At 36.5% G+C, this 19360-nt stretch overlaps 1 protein-coding gene across 2 annotated transcripts in view; it reads right to left on the bottom strand.

The window, feature by feature from the left end:
• SDCCAG8 (SHH signaling and ciliogenesis regulator SDCCAG8) overlaps positions 1-19360 on the bottom strand; it is a 119563-nt gene that overhangs the window by 29939 nt on the left and 70264 nt on the right. For both annotated transcript variants that reach the window (XM_076334210.1, XM_076334211.1), the window contains one exon: positions 13406-13537. In XM_076334210.1, coding sequence (XP_076190325.1) covers positions 13406-13537 — 132 coding nt within the window. The remainder of the gene's footprint in view (positions 1-13405; positions 13538-19360) is intronic.

Genomic DNA, 19360 nt, shown 5'->3' with positions numbered 1-19360 from the left:
AACTGAAACATGAGAGTACTAGTTCTAGTGCAGTAGCTGTGTTACCAGCTCCTGGATTAGTTACAGGAGGACTAAATACCAACATTCAGTCTCCCAGATTATAACATCCTTATTTATATTCATATTACTGAACAAAACTAAAACTGGTATTTCACAACCTTTGAATATATTCCAATTTAGTGTCTATAAAGAGAGAGAAATTCTAACCTTCCTGTAAATGTGAAGGAGTAATGCAGTCTTGGTTCTTGCCAGAGTATTGATTTTCCATATATTTACATGAAAATCACTGTGTAAGCTTTTCATGTAGCAGTTCCTTTCTTAGTAATATTACGAAAGGCTTTGTTTCTTTTGATACAGCTTGAAAACAATCCTGTAAATACTGAAGAAGCTAAAGACTTAACATCCTTTTTTCCCCTTCTCTACGTCAATACAGAACACTGACATCAGCATTTCAGTAGTAGTGAACTCCACAAAGTGCTTTTTCCCAAAGGAACTTTCTGCTCGTAACATTTAGATTAATTTTATATCGAGATCATTTCATTGTCCACTAACATTAACTTCTTAATCTATTTCTTTCTTTGTCAATGACAGCATCTTCTAGGTTAGGACAAACATGGCTTTGTTCACCTTTACCTAAGACAACATGAACTTTGAAGCACTAGCCTTCAAGAATTAACTTTCACAGAACATGGAACTATCCCAAATACACATCAGGGTTAACCTAGAAAGAGCTTCCAAGGTTCTCCTACAAAAGACTCATAAGCATTTACCAGCCATACAGACACAGTGCTGATGAAATACAGTCTTCTCTGAGATGGGCCACATAGAACACAGTAACGCAGTGAAAGGAAAATACATCCAAGATGATGTGGTCAAAACCCTTCTCCTACTAGGGGTGCCATAGGATTTCTAACACTTCAGCAGAATAGAGGACTTTTAAAAAAAGGATTTTGTCTGAAAGACTCTCAAATATTGTATATTGCACAGTACTCAATTTATTCAAGTCACCAAGGTGAACTATCAAGCAGACCTTACTGGGATTTGGATCTTTTGTTCCAGAAAGTCTGGAATTTCAAACGCAAGCCTTGGGTTACTAACCACCAATCCAATTTAGAACAACAAACTCAATGAAGACGACTGTATTCAGCTTTAATATACATTTTTGCAGGTCAACTAAAACTGCAAAGAGTAAAGGAGGGTGTAGATGATCGTTGCCCCACGGTGATCGTTACGGCGTCCTTCCATTTTCAGAAACAGTGTCACATATAGAAATGTTGGTGTTAGTTTCCAAGCTGTATTACCTTACACAATTATATACTCCTGATAAAACAAGCAAAAAACTATACTTTGGTCAGATATCTCAACAGGGCACTATCACAAATAACTGCCTGCTACAGTTAACCTTTTTGGCATGAAGTCTGGAATTCTTCATGCTATATTCCAATTTAGTGGTTTCTACTTTTCTTATTCACTACCAATTTCTCTGAACCCAGCAATGCCAAGAGGTCAACAATTACATTGTTCAGAATACACCATGAAAGTAAGAGTGACCCTATATTGTATCTTCATTTTTCCCCTTTGATCATCCCTTTATTTGACTGTATTTCAGTAAATTATCCATGTAGTTTTTATTTTGACAGCTCTCTTTACAGCAGTAAAACAAAATGTGTGCATTGCAAATGGCAAAGATTCAAATTTCAGCTATGTTTATCCAAAATAGCACTGAACTGCTTCTGTACTTATGCTATACTGCCTACAGCCTTACGGAAGGGGAGACAGATGGGATGAATTTAGCAGGGAAACAGCTGTGGCTTGAAGAAGAGACAAGCAAAAGTTTTGCTATCAGGCTTCATTATGTATCAAGGTACCAGTAAAATGTGTATCCGTAAGGCAGCCAAAAAAGTGTTTTTCATTTGACTAGTGATAATTACCTTTTCTCAACAGCTGACAATGTTCTAAGCAGCATTAAATAGGTATAATAATTAAGCAATAAGATAAGACAGGCAGTGCCTTGCTGGGGATTATTGCTTGCCTCGGGTGTGTTGCGAGGCACAAGGCTGAAGGGTGAGTGACTTCACCCACCCGAGAAATGCAATAATCCCCCAGAAATGCACTGCCTGGAGTGTCTTCTTGCTATTAAAAATGGAAATTTAAAAAGGGCAAAACGTTAGACACAGTTCCTGTGGATTTTATTGATGTGGGTTAACATTACAGAAAGTCAATGAATAAATTCCATTTCTGCCCAGCCTATGAAAGCCCTTTCCCAAGGATACATGTGCCTCTGCTCAGCTTGTTTGTGCATTTTATTCATAAAACTGATTTGGGAAGCACAAGTATTTGCATCGTCTAACACATGTGTGATAAGCACAGCAAATTATAACAGCCTTCATGATGGTAAAAGTTAAAGTCAAAGTGCTTTTGAGTCACATGCTTCCAAACATTTATTCTGTGCAATTGTCTGTGCTTGGTGTCACTTTACAAATGAGCTTTTTTTAGTTCTGAAACTATGTGTGTGTATATATATATGCATGCATATATAAACACACACACATATTTATATAGATGTATTTTTTTAATATATATATGTATATATGAAAGGTCAGCCACTCAAGTGATCCAAGCAGAGGAGAAAAAAAAAACAAAAACCAAAAAAACAAACCAAAAAACCCACCGCAAACCCTAAAAGTTGTTTTTGACTACATGCAAGTCACATAGCTAAAACTAAGGCTAAATCCCTGGTAGTGTGGGAAGTGCTAGTGTAGCACTCAAAAGGATTACACCACTTTACATAAGCAGAGAAAAAATTACTATAATTTCAGCCATGCCACTGAGACAACCTTTTGTACCTGGAAGTATTTAGCAACCTTGACTTGAATCAAATCAGAATCCTAAAGACCATTCAGGATCAAGTCCTAAGTAATGAGATCTCATATTTGGGACAAGAATGTATTTCCATATGTATAACTAAAGGTGGAATCTGGTTCTCTGAGGTTAAAAAGGACTTCTGAAGAATCTAATTTCTCCTTTCTTTCCCTGCATATATGAATTTACTGTTCACAAAGAACAAGTTAAACAAACACAGAATAATCTACTACCCTTTTCCATTTCTTTCATATTTTCAATCGTCACTACTTTATTTCAGAACCAAACTGAGAAGCCCCGAGCACACATAACGCCGCCTTGAGTACACTAGAAATGTAGATGCTAAGTAGCTCTTATCATACCGTCCTTTGTTATAGCCACTTCCATAATCTCTATTTACTACAACTTCTGTGATTAGCACCTGAGGGATAACACATTTAAGATCACATTTCCAGAAACTAGCCAATGCCTGTTACTATTAGGCTACCACCAATTAGCACTATCACAAGGCACAATAAACACAACTACTTTTTAGTATTTAATTTTTTAGGATAGCAATTTTTTTGCAGTGCACTCAGAAACTGATAATGAATGTGATGGAGCTCCAGAAAAGAATGATAGTGTAAGTTAGACAAGAAATAAGCAAAAGAAGATTCTATCTGTGTTTTGGAGAGCAAAACCAGTGCAAAAATAAGTCTTCAGTCTCAGAATGCAAAACCAACAGCACTTCCAATTAATCTGAAAGATGGAAAACAAAAATCATGAAGGGGAAAAAAACCCACCTTTAAGTGCAACATTAGTTATGGAACTACTGGCACAAGACACATCAAGGCTAAACACTCAAAAGATTTAAAAACAGGTTAGACATATATGGAAAATGAGAGCATCCACAGTTATATCAACTTCCATAGGAGCAGGACTGGACCCTGCGGAAGCAATCAAAACACTGAAGTTATCAGGAAAAAGCAGCCTTCCAAAAGCCTTGCAAAAATCTACTCTCATTTTATTAAGAACATACATCATCATTAGTTTTGGGTCTCCTTCTCTTACAATAACAACCTTGAAAGCAGGCAGGTGCATAAATTTTGTTACGGAGCTGGTAAATTTTCATGACACACTTGCAAAGCTGCTTAAATGTTATTCATCTGTCTTCATTTTCAGTTCCCCACTATATGGGAATGGAGGGTTTTAAATAGTCTTAGTCTGAAAATCTCAGTTATATACAGAGATCAAAACTGGAAGGAAATCTGCTACTGCTTAAAGTAGTTTGCCAAATGGGTTAACAGTCAGATTTTACTATTATTGTGAGTTCACTTAAGGCCCAATAGGAAGATCTCAATTACTGTTAAATATCCCAACTAGATATTTGCTGCTGAAGTACTGCATAGTGTTAGTCTCACAGTGGCTATTTGAAAACATTTTTTTTAACATTCTGACATATCACAAGGATATCACAGAAATACAGTACAGAAAAATAAACTTTAAAAATGCAGATGCAACACAATATGGAAGAAAGAAAACAAGGTGAGTATAACAGTCAGGGATTTCAACAATTTAATTTTTTAGATGGTCTAAACAATCAAGACTTGCTAAAGATTGTTAAATAGTGTATACTTCTAGGAGGAATGTGGGGAGGGTTGTCCTCCAGAGTTTATACGACATTGGAAAGGCTATTATCCTGGGTAGAAACCTTTATTCTGTAGCTCTGGATACCTTTTAGCAGATAACTTAAATGAACTGTGACATGCTTTTTGGTGCTATTTCTTGCCATTAAACAACTATGTGTTTATGAACCTGCCAGCAAAGGAGCACTTTGATCCAGCCTACTCGCTTTTTATTCCACATCTCTGGGGAAAGGGGTGAGGAAGGCTGGTCCATGACTACTACCATGGACCAGAGGTGCTACTACCAGGCACTGAAAGCAAAGTGTTTCAAAGTAGAAGATATGGTAGTGGTTAAGGGGGAATTGGTGGATTAACACAAGAAGGATCACATATCACCACCAGAAGCAAGCCCCAAGCAAAATTAAAACAGTTGCCGGTTTGTACCAAACATAGGAGAATAAAATGGGGTTTCACTGGAAAACCATGGGTACACTTCCCTCCAACAATGCACATCTTTTTCAGCATCACTGTGATGATCTGCATAGGGTCAAGCATTTATAGATCTTGCCATATCAAGAAGAGTCTGAGCCGAGCTGTCAAAGACATCACCTTTATCCACCGCCATTTTAGAGGAGAGAATCAAGAATTCTTCGTTAATGCTAAATTAACATTTAAATTTGAAAACCAACAACTGTGCTGACAACAGAAAGTAACAAGAACAGCCTGGAACCTTATGTTGTGCTGTTTTATGTCACACGTATTTCAGGGCTTTTTACATTCCCAGTAGACAAGAACACAAGCTTACTATTAGTGAGCTGAAGGCTTTGACTCCCAGAAGTTGATGGCATGAATAAGAACTATCCCCGTGTCTGCTTTGGAGAAGGCAAAGTACATCAAAGCAGTAGAGTAGAAGATATTCTCAGGAGTGGACAATTACCAGACTCTTAGCAGATGGGGTGTTAGTCAAGAGCGTTGATAGCTGTCCAACACAGAAGCAAGCAAACCTGGCTATTTTTCCACCTAGCTTTTCTTTGAGGCATTGACTATCCCCCCAAGTTTATGGTGTCCCTTTCCCAGATATTATTCTCCAGTTTCTAAAACACTGAAATTGTGGTGGCCAGCTATCTTGATGTGCAAAGTGAACACAGACACTGTAGTCTTCCCCTCTACACCTTCTTCCCCACATTGACTACATTGTTAAGCAATCAAAACAGATGCAGCATTAACTAATCCTTAAAGAAGGTAATTCAGATAATTATCAGCCCATTAACATGACCTTAAATGCATGAAAAGCCTACAACAAATTTTGAAGGGAAAAGGATATATAAGGACATGAAGGTAAACGGAAAACACGAGAAACTGACACATAAGGTAGACCAAGCAGATTCTGTCACGTCAATCCTAAATTCTTTGACAGCTGATTTTTTTGATAAAGGAAATACAATAAATCTTACCTACATTAACTTCAGCAAAACATTAAATATCATGCCCCATCAGCAATTGTTAACTAAGCTGTTGTTGATAAGTAACTGACTAAAATAAAGAGCACAGGCGACAGGAACAATTGAAGGTGAGGAAGAATTATAAGTTGATTTCTTCGAGTTTAAACAGATTTTTGAATATTTTGAATTATGACTCAGCACAAAAAGTGGGAGTGGGCTGATAAATTTAAGAGGTGTCATCAGCTAGGAGAAGGTCTAGGATACTGCACAGAAAGAAACAGATGACTCAGAAGATTGGAACAGCAGAACGGGATGAAAATTTTGTAATACAAAGTCCTACACTGGGGATTTAACGCATTCTCAGTTCATAGCAAAAGTCTCTGCTAACAACTTGAATTTACTTGGGAGGAAGAGGTCCTGGATGTAATTCTTGGATATAGAAGGATTATCAGCTGCCAATATTACGCAGCTGTCAAAAAGGCAAACGTGATAATAGGATCCATCAGTCAAGGAATTTCCAGTAAAAAAGTCAAGTAAATTTCCAGGTATCTCCACCATACGAGATACTCAAATGCCCTTATCCAAAACCCTGCAAACAGTTCTGATTGCCCATATTCAAAAAAGATCAACAATCAGAAAACTGAGGGTGATAGCTTACTGCAAAAAGAAGAACAAAAGAGGAAGGCTTCACTTATTAATCAGAAGTAGGACTGAATAGATACAACCATTGTCTATGATTATCTGCATTATCAGTGCAGATAAAATAAAAGCAGAACAAAATAACTACTTACCCCAATTTTGGCTCAAGGACAAGTAGGTACAAGCTGAATACAAATAAATTCAGACCAAAAAGAAGAAGGATCCAAATCAGATCAGTGGTGCTGGAAACAGTTGTCCAAACTGGAGCAGTGAGGCCTAATGACTTTTACAAAGGATCTCAATACATTCTCAAAGGAATATATATATGAACTATGTATAAAAGTAGATATATTTTATACACACACACAGTGATAGCTGCAGTAGAGGAACACAGTACTCAGTGACCCAGAATACATCTTACAGAACATTATTAAGTTCCCTAAACATCTATCTGAAAATTGGGTGTGATATTTCCCTCCGCTTGTCATTTGTTTCTTAAGAAGGCTAACAACTTATTTGCATACTATTTTGCAGCATTTTCTGAAGACCCTGTATTTCACTTTTGGTACATATTTTCAGGTTTTCTAATAACTACAATAATTTTTGCTTTATGTGTCTACTGCTCAAGTAGTTGGGGAATAAATCTTTAAAAACAGTATTTGGGGGCTTATATAATCTTATATAACTTATTAACTATTTAGAATGGGAAAATTATACATATAAATGCATAAATAATATATGCATTTATATATATAATATATGCATTTATATATACACTATATATAGACATCTATTTAAAGTGTGTGTGTGGGGGGAACAGACAAACGTATATATAGTAAATAGACAAATAGTGAACTGGAGAGGAAGAGGGAGGGAGAGATTTTGAACATCCAGTTTCTATTCCAGACCATGTGAACTATGTGCAAACACCCAAACATTAAACAAAAGCCAAATACACTTTCAGACTCTGACAGGATTTGCAACATATATATGTATATGTGTGTATGTATATACACATCCTCCATTGATTATTTCCCAATAGTACTTCTCTAGAGTATACATTTCTCAAAGTGTGAGTCTATTAAATAGCAATAAAAAATTAAGTAATAGTGATAACCCCAAATTCTGGACAGAGCCGAGAGTTTTATCTGGCAGCACCGCAATGCTGGACACAGTGACCACAAAGCTCTTTACAAACTCCTTGCATGAAAGGCTATACAAGCAATTCTGTCTCCAATTGTTACAGTGATCCCGTTACAGTGAAACCACACCAGAGGTATGTGGATGCGAATAATGATGCTCAGGAAAAAGTGGAGCATACTGCTCTTTAAACATTGAGACAACTTAATATCAAAGATGTTACAGACACTACATATGTTAATCTCTATTTTCAATGTAAAAATTAATGCATTTTAAACTAAAAAGCCACAATAGAGTGCATTTTTATTCTATAATTGCATTTCAAACCAGATGATTGGTCTAATAAAAATTGCCTCACTGTTACTTAAAAAAATACTAACTGATCAGCAAAATAAAAATAAGGAAGAGAATATATTCAACAAAGAACAAACTGGACTGGAAAAAAAATAAAGGTCTTCTAGGCAATGATCAAAACTGAGTTCTTCCACCCATTGCTATTTCTTGAAAACACAAAAAAACCCACACAAGAGCTTTAGGCAGAAAATGTAAAATTTTAAATGCAACTTGATTGCTCCAGTTATCAAGAAATAATTTTAATCAATTGTTCTACTGGAGATTTGCCAAAGAAATCCAAAATCTCTATTCAGAAGTGTAATAGTGACAGCAAACCAGCTATTGTGATTTTATGTATCAGTTACTTGAAACTGCTGGCATATTCTCAATATATATATATGTCACAATTCTCATATATATGTGTTCTCTCATGCATACATGATCTCTCATACACTACCACTTAGTAACAACAACAAAAAATAAATTTAATGGTGGGAAAAACCTTTAAAATCTTGTCAAACTGAATGTCATATTTTCTCTCTACCTCCTTGAGTGGTCCATTTAAGAATCCATTTTAGCTACTCTTCCAGATAAGCTTATCCATAAGAATCATGCATTTCCCCATAGGTAGAAAACAAATATAATTTGTCACATGTTGTGCTATACAGACATTTCTGCACAGTTGCTGCACTACACTAGAATGTCTGAAGGGGAAGACACCCCAGGTAGTTGGCTGCAGACACATCTCGGCAACATGGCACGTAGTTACGATTTGACACATATAGTCTTTATAAATCCAATGTCTATGAAGTCAAACAAATCTCCTTCTTATTTATAGTAACAGGCAAGAGCAGATCTCTGCCGTCTTGTTACACAGATGGTTGTAACATTTTTATAGTTAACTTACAACCACTGATGCCTGAGGAATAGACACACATCTGCCCCAAACTGCCAGTCCTGTAGGCTCTTCTTTTTAACTTCAGCTACCAAAAATACAGTCGAAATACATGCAACACTGTCACCCCAAAAAAGCTACCACAACAAAAAGCCCCACATAAAATTTGCATAAAATGTATTATTGTTAATGTTACACAGATTGGACAGTGATCACACACACACACTACAGCAAAAATAACAGTAATACCAACTCTAATGACCAAAACTGAAGCTTTAGAGAAAATCCATAGCCCCGGATCCCATATACTGAATTTAGTTTGGAAAAATGTTTGGAAAAAACTTATTAGAAGCTTCTAAATTTATGTTTTATTAAAAACATTTCAAAAGAGCCTCATATTTCATGCAAACTACTGTCCATGTGCTCTTTTTTGCTGCTTGATAAAAAGTAAAGGCATGGCTGGCTCATCTTGAAAAAAGGAAAGCAATTGCCTAGGATTTTCTTCTCCTACTTGAAGATGCTACTCCATATTTGCTGTATCTCCACACATCATCTGGGTCTTTAACAGGAAATGTACACAGAAAAGAACTAGCTATATTAAATTAAATGCTTCCCATTTTAGACACTGGCTGTCCACAGAAGAAGTTCTCTAAATGGATGACTTACAATCAAATGCTTGCTTTATAAGAAGAATAGATGCGGAAAAGAAAAGCCATAATTGAACCTTGTACCTATAAGGGTTGTTAACTAAGTTCAGTGAAAGCTTAAATAGCCTGATGAAATCCTGACCCATGGCAGCTTGGGCAAATATTCATAAATATGTCCCATCAATAATAGGTCTAGGCAGATTCTTGTCTTTTTCTTTTTGCTCCCCAAATCAGAAAAGAAGAGAGCTTGCGAGAAAGTGGATCTGCATTTACAGAACTGGTCTAACTACAGAGGTGAAAACGCATGCCTTGGAATCTGGTTTGAAAACAGATGAAGGAGAGGATGAACCAACATTATGTGTACAGTTACCCAATTAGTTTGATTTCAGATTTTCCTTCCTCTGGAATCCATTTTTTTTTTTTTTTTTTTTGGTGGAGTGGAGCACAGAAGGAAAACGAAAGGGTAGTTTAACCTTTTATTTTTGCTACATATTCTTTTTTATACTTGGCTAGCTTTCTATCTCTATAGCTGCCTTATGAGAAATTCTGTACTTTCTGCTACCTGCTAATTTCTACTACGAACACAGATCTACAGAATGGGAATTTGAAGAATTTAATAATAAAATTTGCTTTCAGGTTGAAAATTTATACCAATGTGCTCTTTGCCACATAACAGACGAATTTATTTCTCCAAGATTCAGATCCATAAAGTCACACATGCTAACCAGCTCATTTCCAGTGGCACATCAGTGACCCTATGTCATGTTAATTAATACTTTTGAGATAATCCACTTAGCTAAACAAATCACTGTCTAAAATGAAAAGTACGTAACTGCAAAAAACATCAAAACAAGCACAAACTAATGTAAAAAAATCATACATGTATCTAAAGCAAAGATCCATAGGGTTGCTAGATTAACAACATTAAATGAACATCTCTTCATAAGCTGTACTGCAGTCTTAACGTGTCACTCTAGTCCTGCAAACCGTACATCTTTCAACCCAAGTTTGCCCCAATAGCGTACATCAACTATATCATTTAGATGGACATCTACTTCTTTTAATGCTGTATTTCACTGAGTAAAAACACACCGAAAGGGATGGATATTTGCATTGCATTGAAAAGACTGATTTAAAATAATCTTTAATGATAGCAATTTAAAGTAATCTTTTTTATTTTAAATCTGCTTTATGTTATTTAGATTATATTCATATACAGCACATATTCAGACAGAAAGATCGGAATGGCAAAGAAAGAGTTATTTTGTTCACTTTCAGGAATGCACCTATCACAATCACCAAAATATTGTTGCTCTAAAAGAAATTCCAACTGATCAATTAGTCTTTCTACTTCCACAAAATAGTTGTATCAGGGCCTGTCATATTCTCCTCGAAGAATACAAGTAGTGACAGAGATTTCTTCTTAAACAAATGTCACAATTCCTTATTATTCAAATGCAAATGTTAGGTCCCAAGTTAAGTTAAAACCATTTTGATACAAGAAACTTTCTAAAGAGATCCAGAATAACAACAGACAGAAAATTAGGTAGGAACCCACGTTGCAGGATTGTGTTGCAAAAAGACCGGTGCTATTTGTAGCATACATACACATACAAAGGGGAAACAAAAAAAATTGTGTTAAGAAGTAATCATCCTTAACATTATTTTGCTGTGATTATTAGTATCTGAGTGATGGATGAAAATCTGAGGCAAACCACATCATTATTATTATTTGTTTTTCTGCCTTTACTAAATACCATAGTCAGATCTCTATTTTCAAAATCAGATGAAAAAAATCACAATTTTTATTTGGTGGAAGTACTTCAACATAAATGTAAGGAACTGGGAGATTTATTTGTTGTAGTAGTTATACTTTCTGCTTTTCTTCACCTACATCTGAATATTTCATAGCTAATTTATAGCATTTGGGAAATGATACTGAAAACCTATTATAGTTTTCACATAGAAACTAAAATTAGATTACACTGAATTTTTAAAGCAGTTTATTATATCACCCTGTCACTTATTACCTGGATTTTAAATGAATATAATGCAAGATCATAATTAAAAATATGTTAAGAGTCCCCTCTTAAAATGCTGGTAAAGTATACTGTTCACGATTCAAATACCTGATAATCTCTGCCATAGTTAATATTTTAGAATATGTAAATAAAACAAATGCTATCAGTGTCCTGTTTTCTCTCCTTATTGTCAAGCAAAGCAGCAGCAGCAGGTAAAGGCACCGCCTGCATCATGACCGCTCTGCTTTCAAACCACTTTTCTGTTCTGGATTCTAGTGTATAATCATTGCTGCTGCAGCAGAGAATGAGCAACATTTTCCAGTAGATCTATTTGGTTCTGGCAGAGGAAAGGTTGTCCAAAAAACTTACAAAGTAGTCTTAAATTCAACTAGATACTAGTAGTTCTACAGAAGAACAGCTAGGAGGGGAAAAAAAAAAAAAATTTTTTTTTTCTCCCCTAAAAGTAACCCTGAGTCCTCAGCACATGTCCCCCATATGCTAAGAATCCACCACAAGTAAAGAAACCAAAAGGGAGGTGAGATGGACGGAAAGATTATGTGGTCACATAGATTTGGGACACAGTCGTAGCATTTTGAATTTCTTTGTTCTCTGAGCTATAAGAGATGATGACAATCCTGGGTTGCAGAAGAACAGGATGAGGTACAGACAGAAATCTGAAAAAGAGGAGGAAAGAAGGGGGTCTGGATGACTGAAAAGAATATATGGAGAGCTTGCAAGAAACAAGCTGATATGGAATCAGACAGAGAATGAAGAGATGGCAGGAAAAAAATTTAAAAAATCAATAGCTGGAAAAAAAATGAGCATACAAGACCGGCTGCTTCAGTACATCCAAGCTCTGTTCCTATCAGGTGGTCAGTGATCAAAAAAAGCAAACAGAATTTTACCCAGCCAGGACTATCTAGTCCAAATGAAGTTAAACTGCATTTTGCCTTTCACTACTGACAAGAGGTAGCCTGACTGATTGGGTTTGCAGAGTTGCCTCTCAGTCATCTCCCTACTTATCCTCTACCTCCCCAACCATGCCTAAGCTCTTTCCAGTGCCTGTTACACTGAATGTGGAGTGGAAAACAACAAGAGAGCATAGATGAACTTTCTGGTACCAAAAAGAAAAGTCTCCACAGTGATCTTTAAGGACATCTAATCCAAATCACAGCACAAGGCATTATCAGCCTGGACACTCTGGCCAGAACAGTCAATCGGTATTGGTGGAAAAATTCCATACTAGCCTTGCTGTAACTGCTCCCAGCTCTTCCTGAAGAAGTAGCTGCTTCTCTGAAAAGGCTAGTGGTGTCTGGAAGCTGTTAATAGTTCTCTGGTTACTAAGATCTTCAGTAAGACTTGTCTGTTTATACAAGTTAAATATTACTGAGAAAGGTAAGATGGTAAACCCCAAGAATACACCTATTACATGGCATTATGGAATCCACATCTGTACTCTACATTCATATTACCGAACAACCTCCTCTCCCCTTCCTTCCCCCCCCCTTTTTTTTTTTGTATGGTAAGACAATTCATCCAAGTTAGAGCAGAGAACAGCCGAAGCAGCCCACACACATATGTACTAGGCTTAAATTCTTTGGAAGACTATGTTGTTCAAGCTTTCCTTTTATTTATCCAAAATGGCACAAGCAAAAGATGTTATAAAAAAACTTGACAGAACGCTTGGGGAGGGGGAAGGGGTGGTCATTTTCATAAGGAAAGAATATTACTTTCAGATAACGTAGCGTCATTTTTATGTTTACACCACACAACAGGTACAGTACAGCATACCACATACTGACAGATTAACAAGACCTCCTACCTCGACTTCATCCTCTCATGCATTCTCCCATGCTGGATACATTGTTGGTCCAATTCATCATTCCGTTTCTGCATCTTCTCCAATCTGCCATGAAGATACTCTTTTTCCTGACTAAGCTGGTTGACTTCAGATCTACAGAAGTAAAACACAGTGATGATGGATGTTGTCAGATTTCATCCTGCAGCGTGCCATCAATATGTGGCTTCAGCATTTATAAAATTTCATATATGTATATGTAATGCATAAACAGGCTATTACTAGAACTTACAGAAACAAAACACTGTTTCAAATAATCTTAAGACAAAAGAACACGATGCTGAATGGTATCTGGTAAATATGCCAATGGCAATCAGTCAGTCATAGGTTGGCTATGCTATTTTCAGCCTAATTTAAACAGGCATGTCATTTGGCATTATGCGTTGATGTTAAATAAGATCAATAAATGTAAATTCATATTTGTTAAGCAAGAATTTGGCCAGCATTTTAAAAACACATTTCAAGTTCTTTCTTAGGAAAAGCTAACATCTAATTTGAAAAATGGCTACTAAAAACTTGATCAACCTTTACTGCACTGTACAGGTTGAACTCTCAATAGTGGTACTGTTTTAGAAACTTTATTAACCTAATATGCCCAACATACCATTACACAGATTAAAAAAACAACACCCCCCCAACACATTAAGAGGAAAATGAATAAAACCTTAAGAAACAAGGGACAAAATCATACAGGCACACCCTAATCTACATAAAACTCAGCACAGCCTTTAAGAAAATTAGTCAATTCTAGCAATTCTTATTCTTCACGGCTGAGCAGAGACACCAGATCCATGAATGACCTGGGACTGCTACTTGCTACATCTCTAACCATCAGCCCATGGAGAAACAGGCATGAGCTGTTTCTTAATATCAGGAGAAGATCTCAGATTAAATTGTGATAAAATATACATTATGCACTTGTACAGTTTAACTCTTTGGAAAAGGTTAATGAGAACATGTCAGAATCTGCTATACCATCAGAAAGTAAGAATCAAAAGCAAGCAAATTTGCTTTATGGCATCTGCCACTCCAGATCTTGAGGTTAAAAAGCTTCAGAGATATCTTTAAATCATAAACTTAAATATGCTGCAGTTACAGCAGAAAGATAGTTTACCTTCCTGGCTGTTACAGAATGCAACAACAACTGACATTCTGAAAAATACAACAAAGTGCAGGGGGGAAGGAATACTCCTCCCTCAAAAACATGTTGTTACACTGACAAGTCAAATCTAGAAATGACAACATAATCTTTTCATGTTTAAATAGAGAACAATACATGGTATCATCTGTGAATCTAAAAAAACTTAGCAAGGGAAACTTTGGAAGACGACTGTATGTAATTGAATCTAGATAGGGAGTTACAGCTCTATTAAGGAACATCACTGACAAATACATCAGAATTGTGCTGATGTATTTGTACATCAAACTTAAGTGCACAAGCGTTTCCTGGACAGGTACGTAACAGTGGGCAGGATGTTACAGAAGGTAACTGAAGTCGAATTTTTACACCGATCCTTTAACAGAAATACTAGTAACTTAAATGTCAGCATTAACAAAGTCTTGTCAGTTGGACCAATGTTATCACACAGTATGAATGCAGTCCGTACCTGGTACTGTAAGAAAGACAATCAGTAGATAAAAAGCAAAGGTTCACTACAGAGCAGCTCAACAAAGACCTGACGTAACAAAGCCCAACCAAGTGGTAACAGGGACTAAACTCAAGATTGCGTTCCTTTTTTGCCAGCAAAATGCAACAGCATTTGCCACGTGAGAATACTGTAAATTATCATGTTTGTATGGTTTCCCAACTGGGGGATCCTGCTTCTTTTTCTGTATTTGTATGTGGCTGTCTCATTCACGGAACAGCAGAAACAACTTTCAAGGTGGTAAAAATCTCTAAGTTTTAAAGTGACTTATTCACCTCCAGCATATTTGAAGATGCCTGAAGTCTCTGTGGAAAGATCAAGGGATTCAAATCAACCCAAACCAAAATGCTACTGAAAATTATAATTAATGAAACAAAAGAAAGTACTGAGTTCATTGAAAACATGAGTAGCATGATCTCTAATCTCTAAAATACAGCTCTAAATGCCTGATGCTTTGAACCATGTTACTTGCATTCTCTTCTCCTAAAACATCTCTTTTGTAGTTACAGTTGAACAGTTGAAACTGTACAGTTGAACTGTAACTGTACAAAATGTACTGATGTACAAAAAAAAATTCATTCCAGTTAAAATACTATTTACACAATGTCCCTTCCAAGTAAATATCTAAGAGTCTCACCACCCAGATTCAAGTATTTCATTACACTGAAACTTTGGAGGACAGCACACATGAAGGGCAGAATATCTATTAAGATCAATGTTAAAAGGTTTACGTGTGTCGGCATTAAAGAGAACACCGGTCCCAATACAAGACCGCACACCAAGAGTCTTCATTATCACCTGACAAAGATTCCCTCTGCATCTTTAAATATACCACTCATCCACCTCAGTTTCCAAAGATTAAGATAGAACAGTTAGTTCTATGTAATATTTAAATAACTTCAAAATTGTTGGGTAAAAAAAACCCCAAAAAACAAACCAACAAAAAAATCCCCAACAAACCACAACCGTAATTGTAATAAGCCTGAACAACTGTACTGAACGTGACAGCACATTTATACTAGGAGTAACAATTCCACCCAGCCAGGGGCAGGACCTGGTCTGTGTAAATGCTTCTGAATCACTCTGCTCCCAAGCAGTCAGAGCAGGGACAGGAGAAAGAGGGGGGCAGGTGCCGAAGTACACAGTCCTGAACCTTCAGCGATAGCCCACACGTAATGCCAGGGAGAGAGGTAAATTAGAAACATCTGTGCACTAAGCACTATGTCTGATGGATCCAGAACAACTAAAGGACACAGCACGGACATGCTGATGTTGCTTCACAAGAACTACTCTGGGTCCAACAGACGGAGTAATAAGCCATGGTGGACTTAGAAGAAACTGAAGCGTGCAGACATTTGGAGTGCTGCCATCTGAGCTGAACTCTGCGTGGAGTTGCACTTCTGCAGACTCAGGCTGGCCCCACAAGTCATACAGTCATGTTAATGTATCTGTGTGCGCTTCTGAGATCTGATAGACTCAAAAGACCTGTATGTTAATGTATCTGTGTGCGCTTCTGAGATCTGATAGACTCAAAAGACCTGTATGAAATCAATATTACTTCAAAACTGCACAGAGCAAAAGCTACAACATCACATGAAAATGAGAATGTTAAATACATGCTCGTAAGTAGATGGGTAACAGATTTTGCCAAATCTCATTTACTTGTCACTGTATTAAAAATAATTGATGATGACTGGGGGGGAGGACAGGGACAACAACAAAAAACCCCTCTATACTTCTGGATCCATTCAACTACCAAGAAAGCCTCAACTTCTATTTAAAAACAAATTTAAGTTTTTATCTACCATCCTTGCTGGAAGAGTCTTGGGGAAAAAAAAAATAAACCAAACCAAAACAGGTTCCTCCAAAACATTCAAATACTGGAGGCAAAGAACCAGCAAACGTTAACTAGTCACAATTCAAAGTCAGTCTTAGGATATTTTTAGGATGAGCTGATTTTTGAACACTAAGGTGGCAGTGCTGCCTTTACTCCTCTGAACTACCTTTTGCATTGCAGCGCTTTTTAAGTACTGCCTTTTCCTACTTTTGAAACCACTTGTTCACTTGTACAGCAATTAAATATACGCTCTAAAATATTTTCTGTTGACACAGTATTGTTGCATATAATTTTAATGACTGATCCTTCAGACAGACTGTTTCACATCTTCGTACGGCTACCTTCAACAAACATTTCACTCCTGGTATTGAGCGCAATGACTGCAGTCAACCAAACATGCAGAAAAATAGTTCAGCTGGGTGTGTGTTCTTTACTTCAATTAAACTCACACAGTTGGATGCCTACTGTTGCCAAACCAGTAATATAATTTATACATTATAGTCCAAACAGTAAAACTACACTAAAAGTCATTTAACAATATTTATAACACCATAAAATACTGTGTTAAAATATATGAACTGCAATATGTACCAAAATTATAAAATTTGTTTCTCATCATCAGTGATTAAAACCAGGATCATTGCTCTAGCTTCAATACTCACAACCCTGGTGACAGATTAGAATTCAAATCTTAATGATCAATTTACAATTAACAAGATAGAAGTGAAACAAATTAAACCAACCATTATATATAATGAGACCCAATGGACTCCCATTGTTCCCCTTAATTACAAAACGCAAATCACAAATACACAGTGGGTAGTGTTAAGCATTAATCTACAACCTAGAAACTCAGACAGTGACAATCAGAGAAAAAAAAAAAAGAACAAAATAACAGAGAAGAAACCAACAAAGGACTGCATTTTTAAACATGCCTATGCATACAGAAACCTTCACAGACACTATCTTCTTTCTGCACAGCTTGAGGGGTTCATAATTTGTCTGACATTGTCTTTCTGAAGCTTTTCTAATCCTGTGTAGGGGCTAGCTCACAAAAATGGCTCCAGTTTACATATGAACAAGAAAACTTCAGTTCAGATTTCTCAGAAAACCTGTATTAAATATAAAAATATATGTGCAATTCGGAGGCATCCCACTGAAATTGTGCAAATATGTAGCTGATAAATTTGAAATGCCTCTTATTACAAATGGGCCCTTTACTTCCTATCAACCCCCCAAAATTTTATGTAACCTTACTCTTGCATCTGTTACTAAAAAAGCTTGAGTGTTTTACCAATTAAATAATGGTACTGCTAGTATAGAGTTATTTCTTAACCCCATGGAAACTAAGGCACAAAGATTCTAGAAGTATAGCAAGAAAATACACATCCAGGTCGAAAATTCAGTTTATGATAAGGCCAAAAACATGGAAAAAATCATGGAAAAAATCTTTTCCATGCAAATAGGGCACACTGCTGCTTCATGATCTGCTTTTATTAATGTGCATGAGAACTAAGTTATAAAGTCTTCCAAAAATGATTACTTTTTTTCAGAAGACAAAGCTACAGCATTCTGTCCCGGAATTGTGGTTTTACACTATATCCAATGACAATGAGCATGAAGACTGCCTTTCGGAGAGATGCTACTGAAAGATATATACTGATCATGCATTTAAAACTTTGACAAAGTCATTTTCTGCATCTGATCTCCCAATCACATCACTTTTTGAAGCCATCTATTAGTTTACCGTTTTCCACCATCTCCAGTTCCACCCTTCTGTTCTCATTTTCACATGCTTTCTTTGTCCCTACCTATTTCTCCGTTCTTGTTACTGACTGCAGCAGCTCCCACTCCAAGGAAGGCAAGCTCAAGCTATTTTAGGGCCACTTCTCAGAACTGCTTTCATACATTCTTCCATACAGTTTCTTGTGCAAAATATACCACTTTCTGGAGATCCAAGAGGGTTCCTTTTCCCTTTTTCAGGTTCTTGACATAGTCAGCTAATGCTGCTAGGTGGAGAAACACTTGGCAATCTCTGGTATTTATTTTCAGAGAATAATGTGTTTTCACAGTATGTTTTCTGTCTTTCCTTCATCCTTTTACAGTTACTAGTCTGTGACTGTGAGCTCTAGCAACAAAGTCTGTGTGCATTTTTATTGCTGGAATAATAATATGATTTGAATCTATTTAGATTTTGTATTACTTTAGCAGAGGAGCTCTGCTTTTTCAGAAGAAAAATTCTGTTTGCTTCTCTCTCAAGTACCCATCACAACATTTGCAAGGGAAGATCGTTTATATTTCAAGTTTCTCATTTTTTCCCCAAATACTCTGGATGGGATTCATCTCCCAACTTCAGCCACTTAACAGCTAGTCAACACTTTATATTCAGTGGAAAGTAGGATGGGCAGTGGAGGCAGTACCTGTGGGAAGCATCAT

Source organism: Aptenodytes patagonicus, chromosome 3 (assembly GCF_965638725.1).
Source record: "Aptenodytes patagonicus chromosome 3, bAptPat1.pri.cur, whole genome shotgun sequence".
Taxonomy (NCBI): Eukaryota; Metazoa; Chordata; class Aves; order Sphenisciformes; family Spheniscidae; genus Aptenodytes; species Aptenodytes patagonicus.
This window is presented reverse-complemented; position numbering and strand designations above follow the sequence as displayed.